This window comes from Aspergillus lentulus, assembly GCF_001445615.1.
Source record: "Aspergillus lentulus DNA, contig: Alt01, strain: IFM 54703, whole genome shotgun sequence".
Taxonomy (NCBI): domain Eukaryota; kingdom Fungi; phylum Ascomycota; class Eurotiomycetes; order Eurotiales; family Aspergillaceae; genus Aspergillus; species Aspergillus lentulus.
In genome coordinates, this window is record NW_028322123.1 from 2166415 (window position 1) to 2183848 (window position 17434).

Consider the following 17434-nt stretch of genomic DNA (forward strand, 5'->3'; position numbering starts at 1 on the left):
TTGCGAAGGAGTGAGACAGAGGTTAGAAAGATCGAGAGCCAATGTAGGAGAGTACTTCAGAGGATGCAAGCTCCATATTATTGAAAAATGCCAGGCCCCATCTGAGACCAGAAACATGGGATCATCTAAAACCTATATCGCTAGACTCCGAAAAAAGCGGAGAGAGAGTTGAGTAGTCCATCCTTCGGGCTCCAACCAGAAATCTTATCATGACGGGGGCCAAGTTCGGATTGCACTACGGACGCTCAGGCCTCAAGATACAATGCCTGAATCAGGAATATCCTATTAGGGTCCATTGGCTGGCGTCTTAACTCTTAAGGTTCATGGACAGTTAGTTAAGCGATAGCCTAATAGTAGTCATTGTCTAATAGAGTGATAGTACCGGAAGTTAATGTGGAACCTGGAGCTGATGTCGGTCGAAAGTTTTTGCCAGTGACCAGACGCTGAGACGCCTCAGGAATCAGGATAGAGTCTAAACTCCACGTGAAGAAATTGGAATAAGGATCGGCAAATCGTCGTTCAGTCATTGGTTCTTGGACGACTGGATAGTCATACTCGGCGCTTTAGGGCTTCCAGTATATCCGGGAACATCCTTCAAGTAGACTTGGCTTTTCAGGAGACTGATACAGTGACACCTAGAAATTACATGGGACGGGCTCTAGCAACTGGCCAAGAAGGATAATATCATAGCGCAGACTCGTCCTTTCCGAATTGGGGATTACGTAGGCCAAAATAAGGGATAATGCCACCAGATCAGAATGGATGCTGGTGGAATGCTTGGCCTGCTCCCTGCCTCGTTTGGTTGAATAGGTTGCCCAGGACTCCCAGGAGGGTAGAAATATGGTTCAGAACGCGGAAAGTATGCCCATGGATGACATACGGAATGTCTCCGTATGTTCCAGGAACCATCTTTATCAGACTCTCACGGTGCGGTAACCATTTCCGAATAAAGACATTGTTGTAATGTCTGGACTCGGACTCTCAAAAGTTATGACAATAATACGACTTTGACTTTGGGAAGCCTGATGCTTTCATGGGTTTCCTCAAAAAAGTGACCAGGAGACACCCCCTCCCGTTCGAAGGAGAACGGACGTCAAACATACTCAAATGTCAGCGACAGAGACAAATTCACCACTGTTAGGTTTGGCGCAGTGGTGAACCACGGCTCAGTCGGCATGACTGTCAGTTTAGCGAGCCAATAATTGGTTGAGTATCTGGGTGGTATTCCTCATGCCACTTTCGACCCGCCCGTCAAAAGAATAAACGTCTGCAACAAGAGAGATAGATGGCCGATCCTTGATGAGCAGGAGACACACTCTCTATCTCTTTGACCTTCAAGATCTAGTCCAAGGGCTCGTTCATCTTCAGGACAAAGCTCTGTGCAATACTTACGTTCGTCTGGGACACAAGTCGCACGAGGGGTAATCTGCGTCCTGGCGCAATGGCATGATCTTGTGCGCGATCATGTCGATCATATGCACGACTTGTCTAGTGTCTCCATTCCCAGGTTCGCGCTATACGGAGTAGACTACCATCTTCATCATGCTACTCCGTAGTCCGTATAGCCAAGCTTGTTGCTCGTGCGAGGGGCTAATCCAGATCCAGCTTCCTGGGATCCATTGGTTCTATCACGAGGAGACCGCAGTGGATTGGAATTGTCGATAGTTGCGATGATGATCATCGACATGAACTTTCAGGACGGCAAATTTTTCGCCGCCTATTGCAACCAGTGCCCAGTCACCAGTGGCGTGAGAATGACATACTAGCCTGTATCCACCCATCCACCATCGAGTCTGGGCGTTTCTAGTCTTGAGTTTTCAATCTTTAGGCTTTAACTCGGGCGAGATTAACGCAAAAAGGGAAAGGCGCAGCATTGACGCCTCGACGCCTCCATGGCGGGTCCACGCCTCTGTGCACGTTTTGATTGCATTGAAGACGCACAGTTGACCAGAGAAAGGCACTATGTAAAAGAATGGCGTCGATCTTGTAGGATAAGCCTGGAAAGTGGCGGTTATTAGATAACTGGTGTCCGCTATGAAGAGAACATACACAGTAGGCAGTGAAGCCCAAGAGAGAGCCTGCACAGCTCTGAATGAGTGAATGAAGATTAAGGGGCAACACCACAGTGTCGGCAGGTCGAGTCACGAGCTGCTTACCCATTAGGGAAACAGGTTAGGACTCTTTTAGGCTGGCGACAAGAATACCTGAGCCGTCAGCAGCACTATCTGCTTCTCAGACTATTGGATAATGCGTTTTCTTGTCTATCTCATTATTATTTCTTGAAAGGGCATTGCATAGTGAAAAAGGGGGTGAAACTACACGACAGCAGTTTAGGCTACATCGGCGAATTTAGCCGGCCCTCATGGTATCGAACAATGCTGCATGTACTCTGTCTCGTGATCGACATATCTCCTAAATGCTGCCCCGAATCCGAAATATGGGATGCGAACATTCGCCTGAAACTGAACCTGATATAACCTGACGAAGCGAGTATCTCGACTGGAGACATGATCGCAGTGTCATCGCAAGACTATTCTCGTCTGCTTCCGTCTCTTCAGACTCTATAGCACTCGATCGGGTACAACCTCCGCGCGTTTAGGTATCTCCTGTAGATCACTCGAAGATCAATACCGCTGTCGAGGATGCCAACAATGTAGTGTCATCGAGGCCTCTTTCGTTCTCCGCAAGTCCCTTTTCGGCAAATGTTATGACTAGGGACGTCAATCACGTCAACAACTTGTCGTACTCAACCTGAGCTATGGGCACTAATTAACTGACTGACTAGACAAGCGATACAGATGGGTCTTGGCCAGTGCTCTGAACAAGATCGAATGTCTTCCAACTAATGAGTGGCAGTAGTCGTCCAGCTCGTTGCTGTGCTCGAAAATTTTGAGATTACTTCACGTTTTCCTTGTCTGGCCAGGACGCGTTCAGGGCGCCAGGCTTATCGACAAATTCTAGTTCATTTGTATTTCTAGCGAAGTGATCCGGTCTTCAAGATCCTCCATCGTCCGTTGCTGAGGGTCTTTTCTGCTGGGGAACAAACCCGACCTTGACTATAAATCGAGGCACACAGCACCGGAAGCGCTCGCCTTCGCCGTCTGTACTGCTGCTGCCTACCTACGCACTGAGTGAGCAAGGATGCATGCGGATCGTAGCAGCCAGAAAGAAACCGCTCGTTGCGAGGCTCTGAGGCAGAAATACGAAAGCGTTTGTGGCATGGCGTTGATTTTCTCGACGTAGAAACCGCTATGGACTGTGCCTCTGAGTTGAGCTGGTTTGATTCGCATCTACTTTCCATACAAGCGACAGCGACACCGCGCATCGAACACGGACTATCGGGTCACAAAATCCGACGACGGTCAAGTCGATGAACATTTCGCGAACAGCTCATCCTCGACTTCCAAGAAACAGCGACGACACTACTCTGAACTCACGACCAGATGAATCCCCTGTCCGGTCTTAGGCCACACCACACCACTTCGCTCAATACCAACTCCTTCCCCGAGACAGTTGCCGGAATCAGCTCACGGCCCGATGTTTGCGCAGTAGAATGCCGTGATGCAATGTTGAGAGTCCCGGCAAGGCGTACATGGTTGCCCTACGAAGACTTAACTATGACACCATTGATTTCTCGCGATACCAAGCTGAAGCGGCTTAAGGGACGAAAATGATAAGAGCTCTCACGCTCCGATGAATTTTATAAGTGACCTGGAATCATTGAGCACCTAGCAAATTAGAATCCATTTTCTGGCTGCGATCTACCTATAGTACATCGTTAAAGGGAACCGTGCATCATCCAGCAGATTCCTACCCCCAAAACCCAGACGCCGTGTATCTCAGATTGCGAGTGAACCCTCACCAAGGTTGAAGGGCGGACGGTAGGAGCAAAACAACCACCTTTTTGATTGAGGTGAGGAGTTCCTCATATGAAGTGAAAGAATGGAAAAGAAAGAAAAGATTATCGAAAGATATCATGTGAAAGAAAAAGGGTATTATTGTACATCAATGGCCATGCAGAAGAATAAGGACAAGGACTAGCGAGTTTGAAAGGAGAACGAACAGTCATATTTTGAAGGGGAGGATCATCGACTGTTCATTTCGTTTCTCTCGACCCGGGTTCAGTAGTAATCCTCTTTTTCTATTACCATGATCAACTCGGTAAGCTCCTTACGCAATGAGCGATTACGGTCCCACGCTTCGACGATCTTCGGACGATGACTGAGGAAGACGGCTTTCTTCCATGAAAGCCCGTTGTACTGCGGTGCAATACCCGTAGGCAGGTTTCGGGCAAGATTGCGCAGTACTAACGCCGCCTTGTAGGCCACACCAAACGGCTCGCCCCGCTCATTGACTGGAGTGTCCAGGTAGTACCATTTGCGGACGATGCGCTCTTGGAGAACCGCCCGTTTGGATGTCGGTGGCTCCGCATCTGGCGCACGTTCCTCGGGCAAATGTGCGGAAACGTGCCCAGCGACCATTGCAGTATTGGTACTAGGACCGGACGACCGGAATTTCGTGCAGTTGTCCCAAAGACAGGTATGAACGGGCGATTCCGCCTTCTCCAGGTTGTAGTGTCCCGGCGTTTCAGTGGGCTTGAGATTCATGTGTTCCGTGAAGACATGATGGCGAAGTTCTGCCGGCGACTTGAAAGCGCGCTGACACGTCTTGCTTGGTTTCGAGTTGTCCGCCCACTTGCAGTAAATGTAGGGAAAGCCCTCGAAGGTATAGGCTGTCTCCAAGGGCCGAATGCCTTTGATGATGAATTTTGTCGCTGCACCAGGACCATTGATCACCTGAGCTTGCGCGTTCGTGAAAGTCGTACTGACGTTTTTGATGAATTCAGCGGCAGGGAGAACACCGCCACCAGGAAGACGAGGGTCTGCAAATCTGCTCTGATACGCCTGCCACAATGCAATTTGGGTGATCTCGCACTCGAGGTCCTCAACAAAGCAGCATCGGAGCCATCGCGAGCTCCGTTCAGGCTCCGAAAGCTCCATCAGCTCTTTCATGAGCTCAGGCGGCACACGAGGGATATCCGACGGCGGGGGGGCCACCTTTTCTTCTTGCAACACAGTTTCCTTCTTGCTTGGTCGGCCTTCGTGCGTTAACAATGCGACCATCCGGGGGACGAAGACGGTAGGCAAGTTGAAGACCTCAATCAAAGACTCAACATTCTCGGATGAAAGTGTATACTGGTACCAGAAGTCCAATGCACCACTGAGAATATCTTTGTCCAAGTCGAGAAGAGTGTGAAAGTAGAGCTGCTGCAAAGTCTCCTTTGGTATCCGTTCCATTGCCCGGTTCGCCTCTGGCTCGTCTAATTCAGTGGAGAAATGGGTGAGAGCCCATAGTGCGCGGACCACGTGAGCACGATCTGGCGACTCAAGACAATTGAGAAGTGAGATCCAAAGTGGATCTTCCGGATCGGTCTTCATAAACTTGGTGACCTCCTCTGCAATGTCCAACGCGTCGTTCTTGATCTCGTTGAGACGAGGCTGATTGGGCATGTTGATCATAACGACGAGGAAGTCTCGGAGCAGGCCTTTCGCGTACCGTGACACATAGTAGGCATTCTCTTTCAGAAGGACCATGTTCCGCAGAACCAAGGTCGCCTCTTTAACGTTGCGCAGAAGGTGGTTGAATTCGTACGTCTCGAGGGTGTCTTCCGGCAATGTAACTGGTATTTGTTTGATCTTCTCCAATAGATCTCGGGTGCCATGTAGTGAGTTCAGCACATTGACGCGATCACTGGGCTGCCGAAAATCATACTGAAGGTCCCACTTCACTCCGGTTGTGACAAGGGAAATATCCAGGGCCTTTGCCATAAGGTTCTCCGCAAGCAAAGGGAAACCTTCAAACTTGAATTTATCCCATCGTTGATTCGAAATCTGAACAAGGTGATACAATGCAAAGTCCACCTCATCGGGAATTCCTGATTGTAAACCGTAGTGGGCTCTTTTATAAATATGATCGGCTACATGGCAGTGTCAGTAATAGGCCTCGACAAGCAGGGGGAGTAATCCGACGGCACAGTTCACGTACATTTGGGTACCTCGAGATATTTGAGCGGAAAGTAAGGATCATAGAAATCGGGTTGCTTAGCCACCTTCCCTCGATCGTGCAGGGTCGCAAAAAGGCCAGGTCTGTTCCCGGGCGTTGCTACCTCACGCGTGGACATTGGAACTTGTCTTTGATCCCTCCCTTCCCAATTCTCCATTCCTTGTGGAATATTCGACCCCATTGACCCCGTGGAATATGTATGTGCTCCGGTTGGCTGCGGCGACTGGTGCGCATTTGAGTGTGAGCGTCGAACAGGTGCAGTGTCTGGGATGAAGGGTTGGTTGGCTTTTGGAGCTTGCCGCAAGCCTTCTTTAATCCAGTCAGCGAAACTAGGTCGGAAATCATCCTAAAAGGGATGAGATACTTGCCTCGTAAGGATGAGCGTGGTGTATTGTTCGACATTGTGGGTAACCCAGTGAATGTCTTGATCCCAATGCTTCCTGGGGACGCTCTCTTCGCTACTGGGACGAACTGAACCGCGTTGGCTAGACTTGACCACGCCGACGTTGCTCCAGAATATGTCCACTATAACGTGCTGAGACCGGTTTCGCTTCGTTGGAAGAGAAGTCCTGTTTGAGACGCGCCGGCGTAGAAATTGCTGAGGGTGTCAGGCTACTCGTCCAGGCGGGTTCGAAAGGAGAGGATGAGATGAGGCAGGTTGAACGAGCGATAGGAATACAGCCTGTTGGCTTTCACAGGCAAGGTGAATGTTTGCGAAGCTTGATTGATTGTCACCCCGCGAAGGGAGATCGGCCGCGATTTAGAGCTATCGGAAGCCAACCCGATGAATGCGCCTACAACTGAGAAAGCAACGAAGCTTCGAGAGGACAAATCCGAAGGAAAGAATGCGATTTTCTTTCTGCAGTGGAGAAATTAAGTCGCGACAAGGCAGGCCTAAATCAAGTGTCAATGACCTGGTTGTGCTCCTTCAGGCTGTGTAGAGAAAGCTGATCCTGCGATCCTCGTTCCTGGCATCCCAGGCAAAAAGTCCGCCCATCTGCTTTGGCCTCAGGCGCGTGCCCGGAATAAATGCTGTTCCGGCCGGGAATGTCATGTCGTGTTTGTTATGTTTGGAAGTGGAAGAGTTGTTGATGCCTCAGGCATACAACTCCTTCTATTCAGCCTTTTGACCTCAACGTCAATATCGAGATAGGAACTTCTACTGCGACTGCCAGCAGGTTTCCTGCTGCTGCTTGGATGCCTGCGCTTGATCACACTGATGTTCTTTCGTATTGTAATGTTTATGAGATCATTATTTTCCCATCGAGACCAAGGATTATTAATGTCGGAATGGATGAGCACTCGAGCATTCATTATATAGAAAGAACCAACACTTATGAGAAGAACTTGGGTATGACTGCCTGAGGCTATCTGGTTGCTGAGCCTCGCATGTTGACTATGCCATACCACCCACTGTGCATTTGGTATTCGTTTATCATAGGACTTCTGATGACATCCTCCTGCTACTCAGTATAATTAGACCGGATCGCTTATCCTTCTATACCTATGACTAGAAACGAAGGAACTTCCTGATGTATCATTTATCTCAAAGAGTTCATGAATCTACTCAGCTGGCTCGGTTGTCCCTCGCAAAGTTTTCTCATACCACAACCAGCATTCATCATAACGGTCCATTGAACTGGAGTCATGTTTTCAGCAACGGCGACATTGTATGTTGTTTTCACAAGGCTTCAGGAGGGATATCCTCAGCTCAGAGCCCAATCTTCCTGAGAGTGTTTCAGGACCAGAATATTGTGGTATTGTCCCACAGTCTCGGAGTCCCTTGAGATGTTAGCACTAATTAACCCATAAATGACCTAACAATTGCAGGAAGAAGTTGATCTTGGGCACTTCATCCAAGAAACCTCTAGTCATCACATGTCGGGACAAAGCGGCTATCCCAGGCCCATCTTCGCCGTGGTGGTCAAGTCACCTTGTCTCGCGGTGAAATATCCAACAGGCAACGGATTCGTAAGCCGTACTTACCTCGCAGTGTGGATTTCCTCTGACGCAGTCAAGATCCGTCGGTTCCAGGTCAAGTTCTCTTCGGACCGCGAATTCTACACAGCTCTGGCAATCCTAAGCGATATCAGGTGTCCATTCTCGGAGTCGAATGTTGGCTCATCGCAGCTCGCTCGAAGACCGACATCCTCACAATGGCATTCACGCTCAGGGCCGTCTAACCTAGGCATTAGAGATCCCTTCCCTTCCAGCGCGAGCGCAGCCCTGTTCCCAGTACTACCATCCGCTTCTGCACTAGGAAGTGCATCTAGCATCACTGCCGGTAGCGCTGCACGCAGTCCACACCTCAACAAACTCTTGCTAACACAAGCCCTCTGACAGCATCTTCATTGCCGTCATCTTCATCTGGTACAGCTCAAGCAACGGCTCCAGACACAAGTGGAACAGGATCAACCAACAGCTACACCGATCTAGAAGCAAGACAACCTCAACAAACCATACAACCACACACCGAGGAAGAAGAAACCAGAGCCGACGCTCCAAGCGCTCCTCCCAAGCCGTCCACCACAGCAGCTTGCCACGATATCACGACACTGAGCCAACTCCTCCCGCCAAAAAGGGAGTTACCGTTCTCAAAACCGCCAGCGAAGAGATCCCGCACAACGGCAAAGGAACCCTCCACCACGCCCCAGTCTCAACCACTCAGCGCAGGGGATCAAATCCCTACAACCACGGAAAACGATGCTGCAGCGCCACCCTCGAGTCAGGCCCCGGCGACGAAAAGGCCCACTCCAAGAAGAAGAACAGCAACCCCTGGTGCCCTGAAACGTTCAATCACTTCTGTCCCACCGCTGACGCTGACTGAGGAACCGCCTACTCAACCCATCCAGACCATAAACTCCCTCGCTCAGCCCGCTACCATACCCAGAACTCAGCAACGGAGCACAGAGCAGCAACTCATGTTTGAAAGCAGTAATAATATAGTTCACCGGCGCGAACAACAAGATCCTACGGCCGCAGACCTCTCATCGTATCTTTCTGCGCCTACACAAGAGCGCACGGCACGCCTGGAGAACTGGATCTGTCAGAATCTTGAGAACGATGGGTTTATTAAACTTTGTCAGGATGTAGAGGGTATATGGAGGCGGATTGCGTTTGGGAGTTGATGTCTGGTTCTCTGCATCTTGTTTCTCTTCGTAATTGATTCCATCTAGTCCACGTTATATATCTATTCTTGAACGCGAGGCTACAGATTGAGGACAAGGGTGTTCAGAGTATCCTGTTATGTGACATGCGAATGATCAAGTGTGTATCAGATAAGCATTTGTTATACTTTTATCATAGTGGTGGGCACACGTATAAAAAGACAACTTTTGTTCTGGGAGAAGTTATCCAACCTAAGTGATAATAAAAGTACAAAGTGTAATGAGTCAGATGACGTACATCAGTAGCAAACGGAAACAGCGTTGAAGCTTTTTTTCACACAGACAAGGTATAGATCAGGCTAAGAGTACGCAGATACAGTATATGAGATGAGATTAGCAGAAACTGGACCTGTCGATCATAGTCATTACATGTGGTATTGCCGAGGATGGCCTCCGACCTCAGCGAGTTCGACGGTAAATCAACCCCGAAAAGACATTTAGATAGCCCTCTTTGGTGAGAAGAGTGAAGTCGACGACAACGCGGCTTGTCTGGTGCGCAGATGACGACGCCAGATGGGGCGATGTCGTGTTGACGTTATTCTCGGTCGAGGTGAGCGGTGGCGGCGAAGACGCGTTGGCAGCCACGGACCCCTCAGCGCCGACGGCGAGATCCGCCAGATGTTGAAGGGAGCGCTGCTCGTTTGGACCCATGACTGGGGGCACTGTAGAGCTAGTCTTGTTGACGCCGGAATCCTGATGCTGAGGTTCCTGGGCTCGCGAGCGCCTCCAGTCTATGAAGATGCGAATCTTCGAGTCCCAGCTAGGCGTGGCGTAGATATTTTCGAACTCGGTAGCTTCGGCAGACACCTTCGCGCGGTGGTCGAGGATCTCTTCAACCTTTCTAAGCGTGTCCCAGCACTCATTTGTATGTTCCGGTAGAACAGTGGCTTCGAGCAAGGTCATCGAGGCTAATGCTAAGCTGTGGAGATCAAAAGGCGTCGCGGGGCGGGACTCCATAGTCGCTTTATGCAACTCATTGATGACCTCCACGGCGCAGTAGATGATTTCGTAAGGGCTGTAGACAAAGATATGCCGTTTGATGAGCAGACGGACAGTCCAGTAGAGTTGGTTTTGCAGGCTCTCGGAAAACCCATGCGATGTTGCTTCTTCGGCTGCATCATATGGCTTCCGGAGGTCCTCAACCTGTCCCAGACGTTCGAGAGAAGCAACCAAATTCGCAGCGACCATGCGACCCAGTCCAGTATTCGATTGGCAGACATTGTGCTCGATGGCGGCAAGGCTGGTCATTTCGACCAGGAACGAAGAGTAAGCTAAGAACAATTGATGTTAGCAGATAAGCACAGTGATAAAAAAAAATGGAAGTCAAAACGTACCACCAATCCCTGCGGTGACGGATCCAAGAACGCGCTCATCTTCCCGACCGCCTATCTCCTGGTTCACCAAGACGCTCGGATCGGCTACACCGATGGCATACCACCGCGCCAGTATAGCTAGAGATACCCAGCTGCGCCGCACTAGATTTGCATCTGAGTCCACGTCGGCATCTGTCGAGCGTTTAGCCTTCAGTTGATCGAGAGTCTTTGCCATATCAGAACCGAGTTTGGTGGCGGACTGAATCAAAGAATGTTTTGGCACCCCATCTTTAAGAACAATGTTCTCGGGACCACGCGAGTCACAGTCCAGTATCATGAGCAGCGTAGTCTGAAGCCATACCAAGTTGACGGCGGTAGGACGAACTAGGGCCGGCTGCCGAGTGTAATATAAGAGAAGATCCTGCGCATTATCAAACGATGTCACTCTCTCGAAGGTGCTTAGCACGCGGTCCAAGTTCGTGCGCGTCACAGTGTACAAAGCATACAGGAACACCTCCTGGACCTCGCGGCTGCATTGATGAAGAATCTCTAGTAGACGGTCCTTCGAGTGCGGCAGGATGGGCAAGATGGTGTGAATTTTAGCATAGTAACTGCCTATAGTCAGCGACCATACTGCAAAAGGGTAGGAATTTATAGAACGAACTTACGCATTGAGAGCACCTTCATCGACATCCAAAGGAGTCATGTCCTCTTCGATTCCGTGTTTAGACACATCCGGGATGTCAAGGCCATGTGGAATCTCATGCTCGTTTCCAGTCGACCAGAATAGATTTCCGGGCTTGGGTGCGGTGTTTCCCATGACCGACGGGTTCATTGGATCCGTCGATGTCTCGCCAGCATCTATCAAAGTCAGTCAAGTAACATCACCTTGTACAGGTAAGGCAGGCAAACCGAATGCATTCTGCGAACCTCTGGGGTTGAACTGAGGCTGAGAATAAGATGTATTAGGCAGTCCAGCCGGCAGTCCTTCAAAGACAGAATAGGTCCTCTTACGACCAATAGGGCCGGCATCCATTGGTGGGGAGAATTCCTGGTAGGGTCGGGGAGGCGACACCTCATTCATGGCCTGGTACGGCATGTCCGGGTGCACCATAGCAGGCTGCATCTGACTTTCGAGAGTGTGTAGACGCTCCGCAAGTTCCTTGATATAACTGACGACCCAAGTCAGCAACTTCGTTCCAACATCCTGAGGAGCAACTGGCGCTGCGCTTCTCACCCTTTGCTAGGACCGCGTTTCATGGGCACACGACTAAATTGGCACGCGACGCCGAGTCGACGACAATTCGAGCAGGTCTCGACACCGGATTCAGAGCTTGCATCGCAGCGGACCTAGTAAACCATCATGTAAGCCCTTCGAACGATGGTGTGGCGTCGCGCAAAAAGAAAACGCGAAAGCCAAAAAAAAAAAAAGAAAGATGAAGTATAGGATTCCTACCTTCTTGCGCCTACACTCATCGCAGGCCCGAGAAATCTTCGACCTCTTCCTTCTAGCGCTCTGGTCCCCATAACTCAGATCATGATTCGGATCGACGCCGACCTGCTGACTGGGAGTGAACTGCAGCATATGTTGTTGGTGTTGGTCCGGCGACGAAGGGCGTCCCATATCAGCGCCACCGGGGTTGGACGAGCCCATGACCATCGATTGGCCGTGATGCACGCCGTTGCTCGAACCGTCGTTCAGGCCTGGTCCGGAAGTCTCGCGCGAGAGCTCGGCGGACAAAAGTTCGTCGGTGGTCAACTGGCGATTTCCATAATACGGCATGGAGCCCTGTGCCATTTGCGCCGCGTTAGGAGACGGGTAGGACGTAGCCGGAGGCATATCAGAATGCTCGCGGGAGTTCATTGCGTCTATAAAGTAGATAGTCACGCGTAGAAGGTGGGCGTTGATGGTGGAGCGAGGCTCCGGAGTGATGACGGAAGGAGGTAGTTGGAGGACGGAAGGACGCGAGTGACAGCAGGCAAGGTTTTACAGGCTAAAACTGCCTGGGCGGAGAGGCATGTTGAAGGGGCTAGCGCCGTGTGTCGTCGGCGCTGTGAGCTTGACGCAGCAAGCATGATCGCGCGACAAAATTGAGAGAGTCAAGAACAATTTGAGCTTGGGATCGCATGTGGGATTGATGATATAGTTTCACACCTTCGGGATGATCGCGCCAACGCGGGGGTCCGGCTTTTTGTTTCTGCGTCCAGCGAGCGGATTAATACTATTTCCCACCGGCCCAGACTACTAAATCAACATCTCGAGGGGACCGAGACGTGTTGAAGATGATTTTACGATTGGGAGATGGCATCTTTGTGGGAAAGAGGTGGCTCCCAAGCCTTAGGAAGCCTTCCAGCGCTGGTCAATACTAATCGCGTCCATCTTAGTATATGAGGCGATTGTCGTGCAAACTCAACGCTCACCCCTGTGCAGATGATCGAGTTACCACAACACAGCACAATATGAAAGTATATGCTCGCAGCTTGTTCTGTTGTTTTCTTCGTCTTACATTTGAAACATATGATATTATGGTTTCTTTGTGTTGAGAGAAACAACTGTCTCGAGTAATTCTCTTCGCTGACACCAACGTTGGGGTTGGCCACTATGTCTTTCCGATTTGGTCGACCCTCCAAGGCTTCTGTCCACCCCTCTGACTCATGAAATCGAGGTACGGCGTGGTTTGACTCTATGAGCTGAATATAAAGGACCTCAATCTGAAGACTCCCGAGTGATTCGTGCCAGCGAATAGCGCCTTATGGGCATGGTGCAAATCGCTCAAACCTTGCTCAGCATATAGTCGGACCTACTAAATAGCATAGAAATCCGTGCCAGAAGCTTCAGTGACAGTGCTACGGCCTTGAATGTGCAATTCAGGACTAGCTGATGCCTGGCTCGAGCGCGTCTATGGCGGAGCTGTCTTGCCTCTCGGTGGACTCGGTAGATAAGCATAAGGGCAATAGGTCACGTTGCTGGGATGTACCGAAGTTCTTGTAAATATCTTTGTAGGCTCATTGCGGTTGTACGGAGTAGAAAGCTGTATAGTCTGATATGAGACTTTTACAGTCATATCCATGCATCTGAGGTGTAGCTATCCACGTATACTACAACCAGGTGTCTTATGTCATTCTCGAGCCCTCAATACACTTCGGTTCTGGCATCGAGGTATCTGTCTAATCCAGGGCTTGGCGATCAAACACAACTAGTACTGTACTTATGATCTAGTAGAGATAGTAAGACACCGTCTCACGCTCTCCTCCACGGCGAGGTGGTTCGTCGATGGAGCGAAACCGGTGCTGAATAGGCCGCGCTTAGCGGCCCGCAAGGAAGCAGTGCCTGCTATTATTTCAAGCACATCAACGTTGACGAAGACACGCTGGCCATTTCAGAACCTAAGGACATGAGTGAAAGAAATGTTGAGATACGAAACAATTCAGCTTGATACGAACGAAGCGTAGTATCCTCTCCCAGGTTTGCTGCAGTGTCAAAATATCTGACAGCCAAGGACGCTTGTGACGTATCAGGCTGAGTGGGAAGATATTTTTGCCTCTGGTCTATGAACGGATCAACTGGTCAACACTTGGATTACACAGTGCGATTGTCCGCTGTAGTGGATGAGTTGGCCAGGCCATCCGAGGATCATTCAACGTTGTCAAGAGAGGTCCCTGATTCCTTGCCCCTCCTTGTACTAACAAGTTTAAATCTCATCAGTTGTTTTCCATTTTCGCATGACGTCGTAGATCGTACCTTCTCAGTGGACAGGTACCTATTTCCCTTTCGCTGATCGTCAGATGGAGCCGCTTGGACGCTCAGACCCTGGGTCCGATTCATTCCTTCGGATGTACCTAGGTGCCTACAGACTAACAGAGGAGTAGCAGATACCAATGTACCTGATTTGTTTCAAGTGCCATACCTTTGAAGGGCCAACACCATTCACCGGCCAACAGAGCCTTGTAAAGACCAGAATAGGCACCAGCTGCTAACTGCTTGTCCGGCGATTGTTCGCCGGGTAAGAACGAGGACGGGGCACCGAAAGACCCGGTTTTACCCTTGCTGGGTCACCGGGTGGCTATGATTGGCGGAGGGAGAAATCGAACGGCGCAGATCAGGGCCCCGCCACATGACCGTCCGCCCCAGCGCGCGTAGAACGACAGAGTACGGGCTAGATACCTCCAGATAACCAGTTACTACGGAGTAGAGACCCATCCAAGAAAGCTGCAAATGCCCCAAAGGAGAAGCTGTGACGCCATCCTGCAGTTTGTAGTACGCCAACCAGGAGAATTACCGGCGATTCTTGCCAGCGTTGTTGGTGATCGGATCGTGAATCCTTCATGCCAATAAGAACGGGTGGACGTTTTACCGTTGGTGTCCATAAGGAGGTAAGACTGGACGGTCAGCTGGGAGGTGAGCAAAGCAGGCTGTGTTTGAATTTACAGTACAGCCCTGGACAGTAAGTAAGGTACCACAGATGACCGCATAATCGACGGTAGGCAGTGGTAGTCCTGCGTCTGATGCGCATCCGGACAGCCATCATGGGGCAGCCGCGTGTACTTTGGCTGTAGGTCGATATAAAGAGACTTAGATGAAGTGACAAGAGACGAGGAATGGAAAAAGACTGGCACAATAAAATGAGTCAACCATGGCCCAATGCGACTTCATGTCCAGGCGCACGTTTCTCAACCCATGGGCTCGTTGGAATTGGTTGGCTATGGTTGTTGGCTCCTTCTGCATGGAAGATGACCATAAGTTTTCTAGAAAATGGGTGGCAATCAGCGGTTAGATCTTCCGGTTGTTATTGGGCAAAAGGTCGGATACGTACTCCGTAACCGAAGTGAATGAAGGTTTGAACAGATTCCTGTACTCGATCATGGCGCTCTTTTCTTCATGACGATGCACTATCCGTGGTGATAATACTGAGGTTTTGAAGTTTTCAGTTGGATGTCACCCGCAAACCTTAGTCCAAGGCTCTTTTGCACTGGCGCTGGTCAGTCTGGAGATCTTGCGGGTTGCTGCCCCCGGATTTCGTAATATTATTAACGGGATCCATCGACCAGCACAAAGTCTGGCTGGACTCCAAGATTTCATATTTCTTCGATTCTCCACCCTTGCTGAGCCCTAAGACCTGGATGGTATACGTATCACGTAAACTAGGCTATCAGGTCTGACCCTCAAAAAGGCCAAGAACGTGGAGGACTGGAGACATTGGGGGAGGCTGTCACCTCCAAGGTGTGTGATAGATAGTGCACAGGACTTTCATGTCAGAGTGTCGCTACAGATTGAAAGTATTCTTTTAAGTCACTGGGATTAATAGTCAAGTGTTACATGCGGCTTTACCAATGGAGAGTGTGCCATTGTACCTGGCTAGATTACATGTATGACAATTGACGGCAGTGGCATGTCCCCTACCACACGATGCGCCGTTGATACTTGTCCATGTTTAATCTAAAGAATATAACCAGAAGCTGACCAGACAAGGCTGGTCAGGGAAGGACTTGAGGCCCATAACAATATGAATTGCCAAGGGCAAGAATTTTCTCCCCAGAAAAGTGATGGATGTGACCAACAATGGTAGCGGGCCACACATGTCCACAAAACTGTGCGTGTGTTCATGCACACTGTTATCCATGGATCCGCTTCGAGGATTATGGCGGGTGGACCAGAGCACGAAGCATTCCGATTTTTTCTTGCTTGCACCATGCCCAGATCAGCAAGAACAGTCACAAAGAACTGATACATTCCTCGAATTGTAATGACTATTCTTCATCGTTCCTTCTCATCAACATCGTAGTCTTGCAGGTCAATGGAATGTAGAATCAACTAGGCTTGACAACGTGTTTCAATAGCATTTTTGCCCCGTTCTGTGTTAGTCACTGTACTTTGCTAGTCCGCACCAAACGGGACTAGCGTTGTATTTCCTCGGGACCAGCCGTTCATTGGGGGTCTAGCCTGTCTCATTGTGTAATATACAATAGCCTGAATTGGTGATTTCAAAAATTACCATACATGTGGGTGGCCACAGCAGCCACCCACGCAATTTCAGTCTATGTTACGTAGTGGGGGCCATCGATCGCCCCTCGTTGCAGCCTTGCTTAGTTGTACTCGGTCATGGTGGTACCTGGATACCTTTGACAACCTGTTACCACCTGACCTTACGTATGGTGTGGTAACTGTAAAATAAAGCATGGGAGACTGGTTCCAAACCGCAGTAAAAAGTCCACTTAAGGTACTGTTGCTGTGCCTGTCTCTCTCTGTGTGCGGCCCCCCAAAAGGCCCCCCCAACACTAAAACTACCTAAGTACTTCATCCCCGGTCCTCCCCTCCTCTTCCTTTCCCCTTCTTCCTCTCTTCTCTCTTCCTCTCTCACAGGGTTATATCACAATCCTGCCCCGTCATCGATCGTCTTTTTCCCTCTACTTTGGCCGCCACAGCCGGTATTTGGTGTCCTGTCTCACGGCCGGCGCCAAACGGTGCGTAGGCTTTGGCCCCCCTTTCTCCTCTCCTCTCCTCTCTCAATTGATTTTTCGCGTTCCTCTCGGTGGTTTCTTCCGGTCCCTGGTTCCTGGGTACTACAGTTTGAACGACACTACAACCTGCAAGAATAACCCCGATTCCGCTCACCTACCTATCTCCCTGCCTCCCTCTCTTCAATTCGACCTCGACACAAATTATACCCTCAGTTGCGACTCGACACTTATTCAGGTGGAACGGCGTTTCTGTGACATTAGTTCAGGTGCATTGGGAAAATTCAGTTGGAAGATACCCCTGCTTTGTTGGAGTTTCCCTTGGTTCTCTGTCGGTCCGATCGCCTTGACGGACCGCACACACAACCCTCGAATCTCGCCTTGACGGCTCTTTCGATTCGTCCCGACAGGGTTTCCTGTTCGGCTTTTATATCA

At 50.1% G+C, this 17434-nt stretch overlaps 3 protein-coding genes across 3 annotated transcripts; 1 reads left to right on the forward strand and 2 right to left on the reverse strand.

Annotated features, from left to right (window-relative positions):
* Window positions 1-4121: 4121 nt before the first annotated feature.
* ALT_0681 (putative chromatin remodeling complex subunit (Rsc9)) lies at window positions 4122-6244 on the reverse strand (the record flags this gene model as incomplete). The annotated part of the gene is made up of 2 exons (XM_033556143.2): window positions 4122-5977; window positions 6046-6244. 2 exons carry the CDS (start codon window positions 6242-6244, stop codon window positions 4122-4124), a joined length of 2055 nt encoding a protein of 684 aa, XP_033412034.2.
* A 1697-nt stretch (window positions 6245-7941) lies between these two features.
* On the forward strand, window positions 7942-9191 carry ALT_0682 (uncharacterized protein; the record flags this gene model as incomplete). Its single annotated transcript, XM_033556144.2, has 2 exons — window positions 7942-8347; window positions 8407-9191. The coding sequence occupies 2 exons, from the start codon at window positions 7942-7944 to the stop codon at window positions 9189-9191; spliced, it is 1191 nt and encodes a 396-aa protein (XP_033412035.2).
* Window positions 9192-9629: 438 nt separating this feature from the next.
* ALT_0683 (putative C6 finger domain protein) lies at window positions 9630-12407 on the reverse strand (the record flags this gene model as incomplete). Its single annotated transcript, XM_089599019.1, has 6 exons — window positions 9630-10501; window positions 10565-11154; window positions 11212-11404; window positions 11474-11715; window positions 11781-11893; window positions 12000-12407. The coding sequence occupies 6 exons, from the start codon at window positions 12405-12407 to the stop codon at window positions 9630-9632; spliced, it is 2418 nt and encodes an 805-aa protein (XP_089456683.1).
* Between the last annotated feature and the right edge of the window lie 5027 nt (window positions 12408-17434).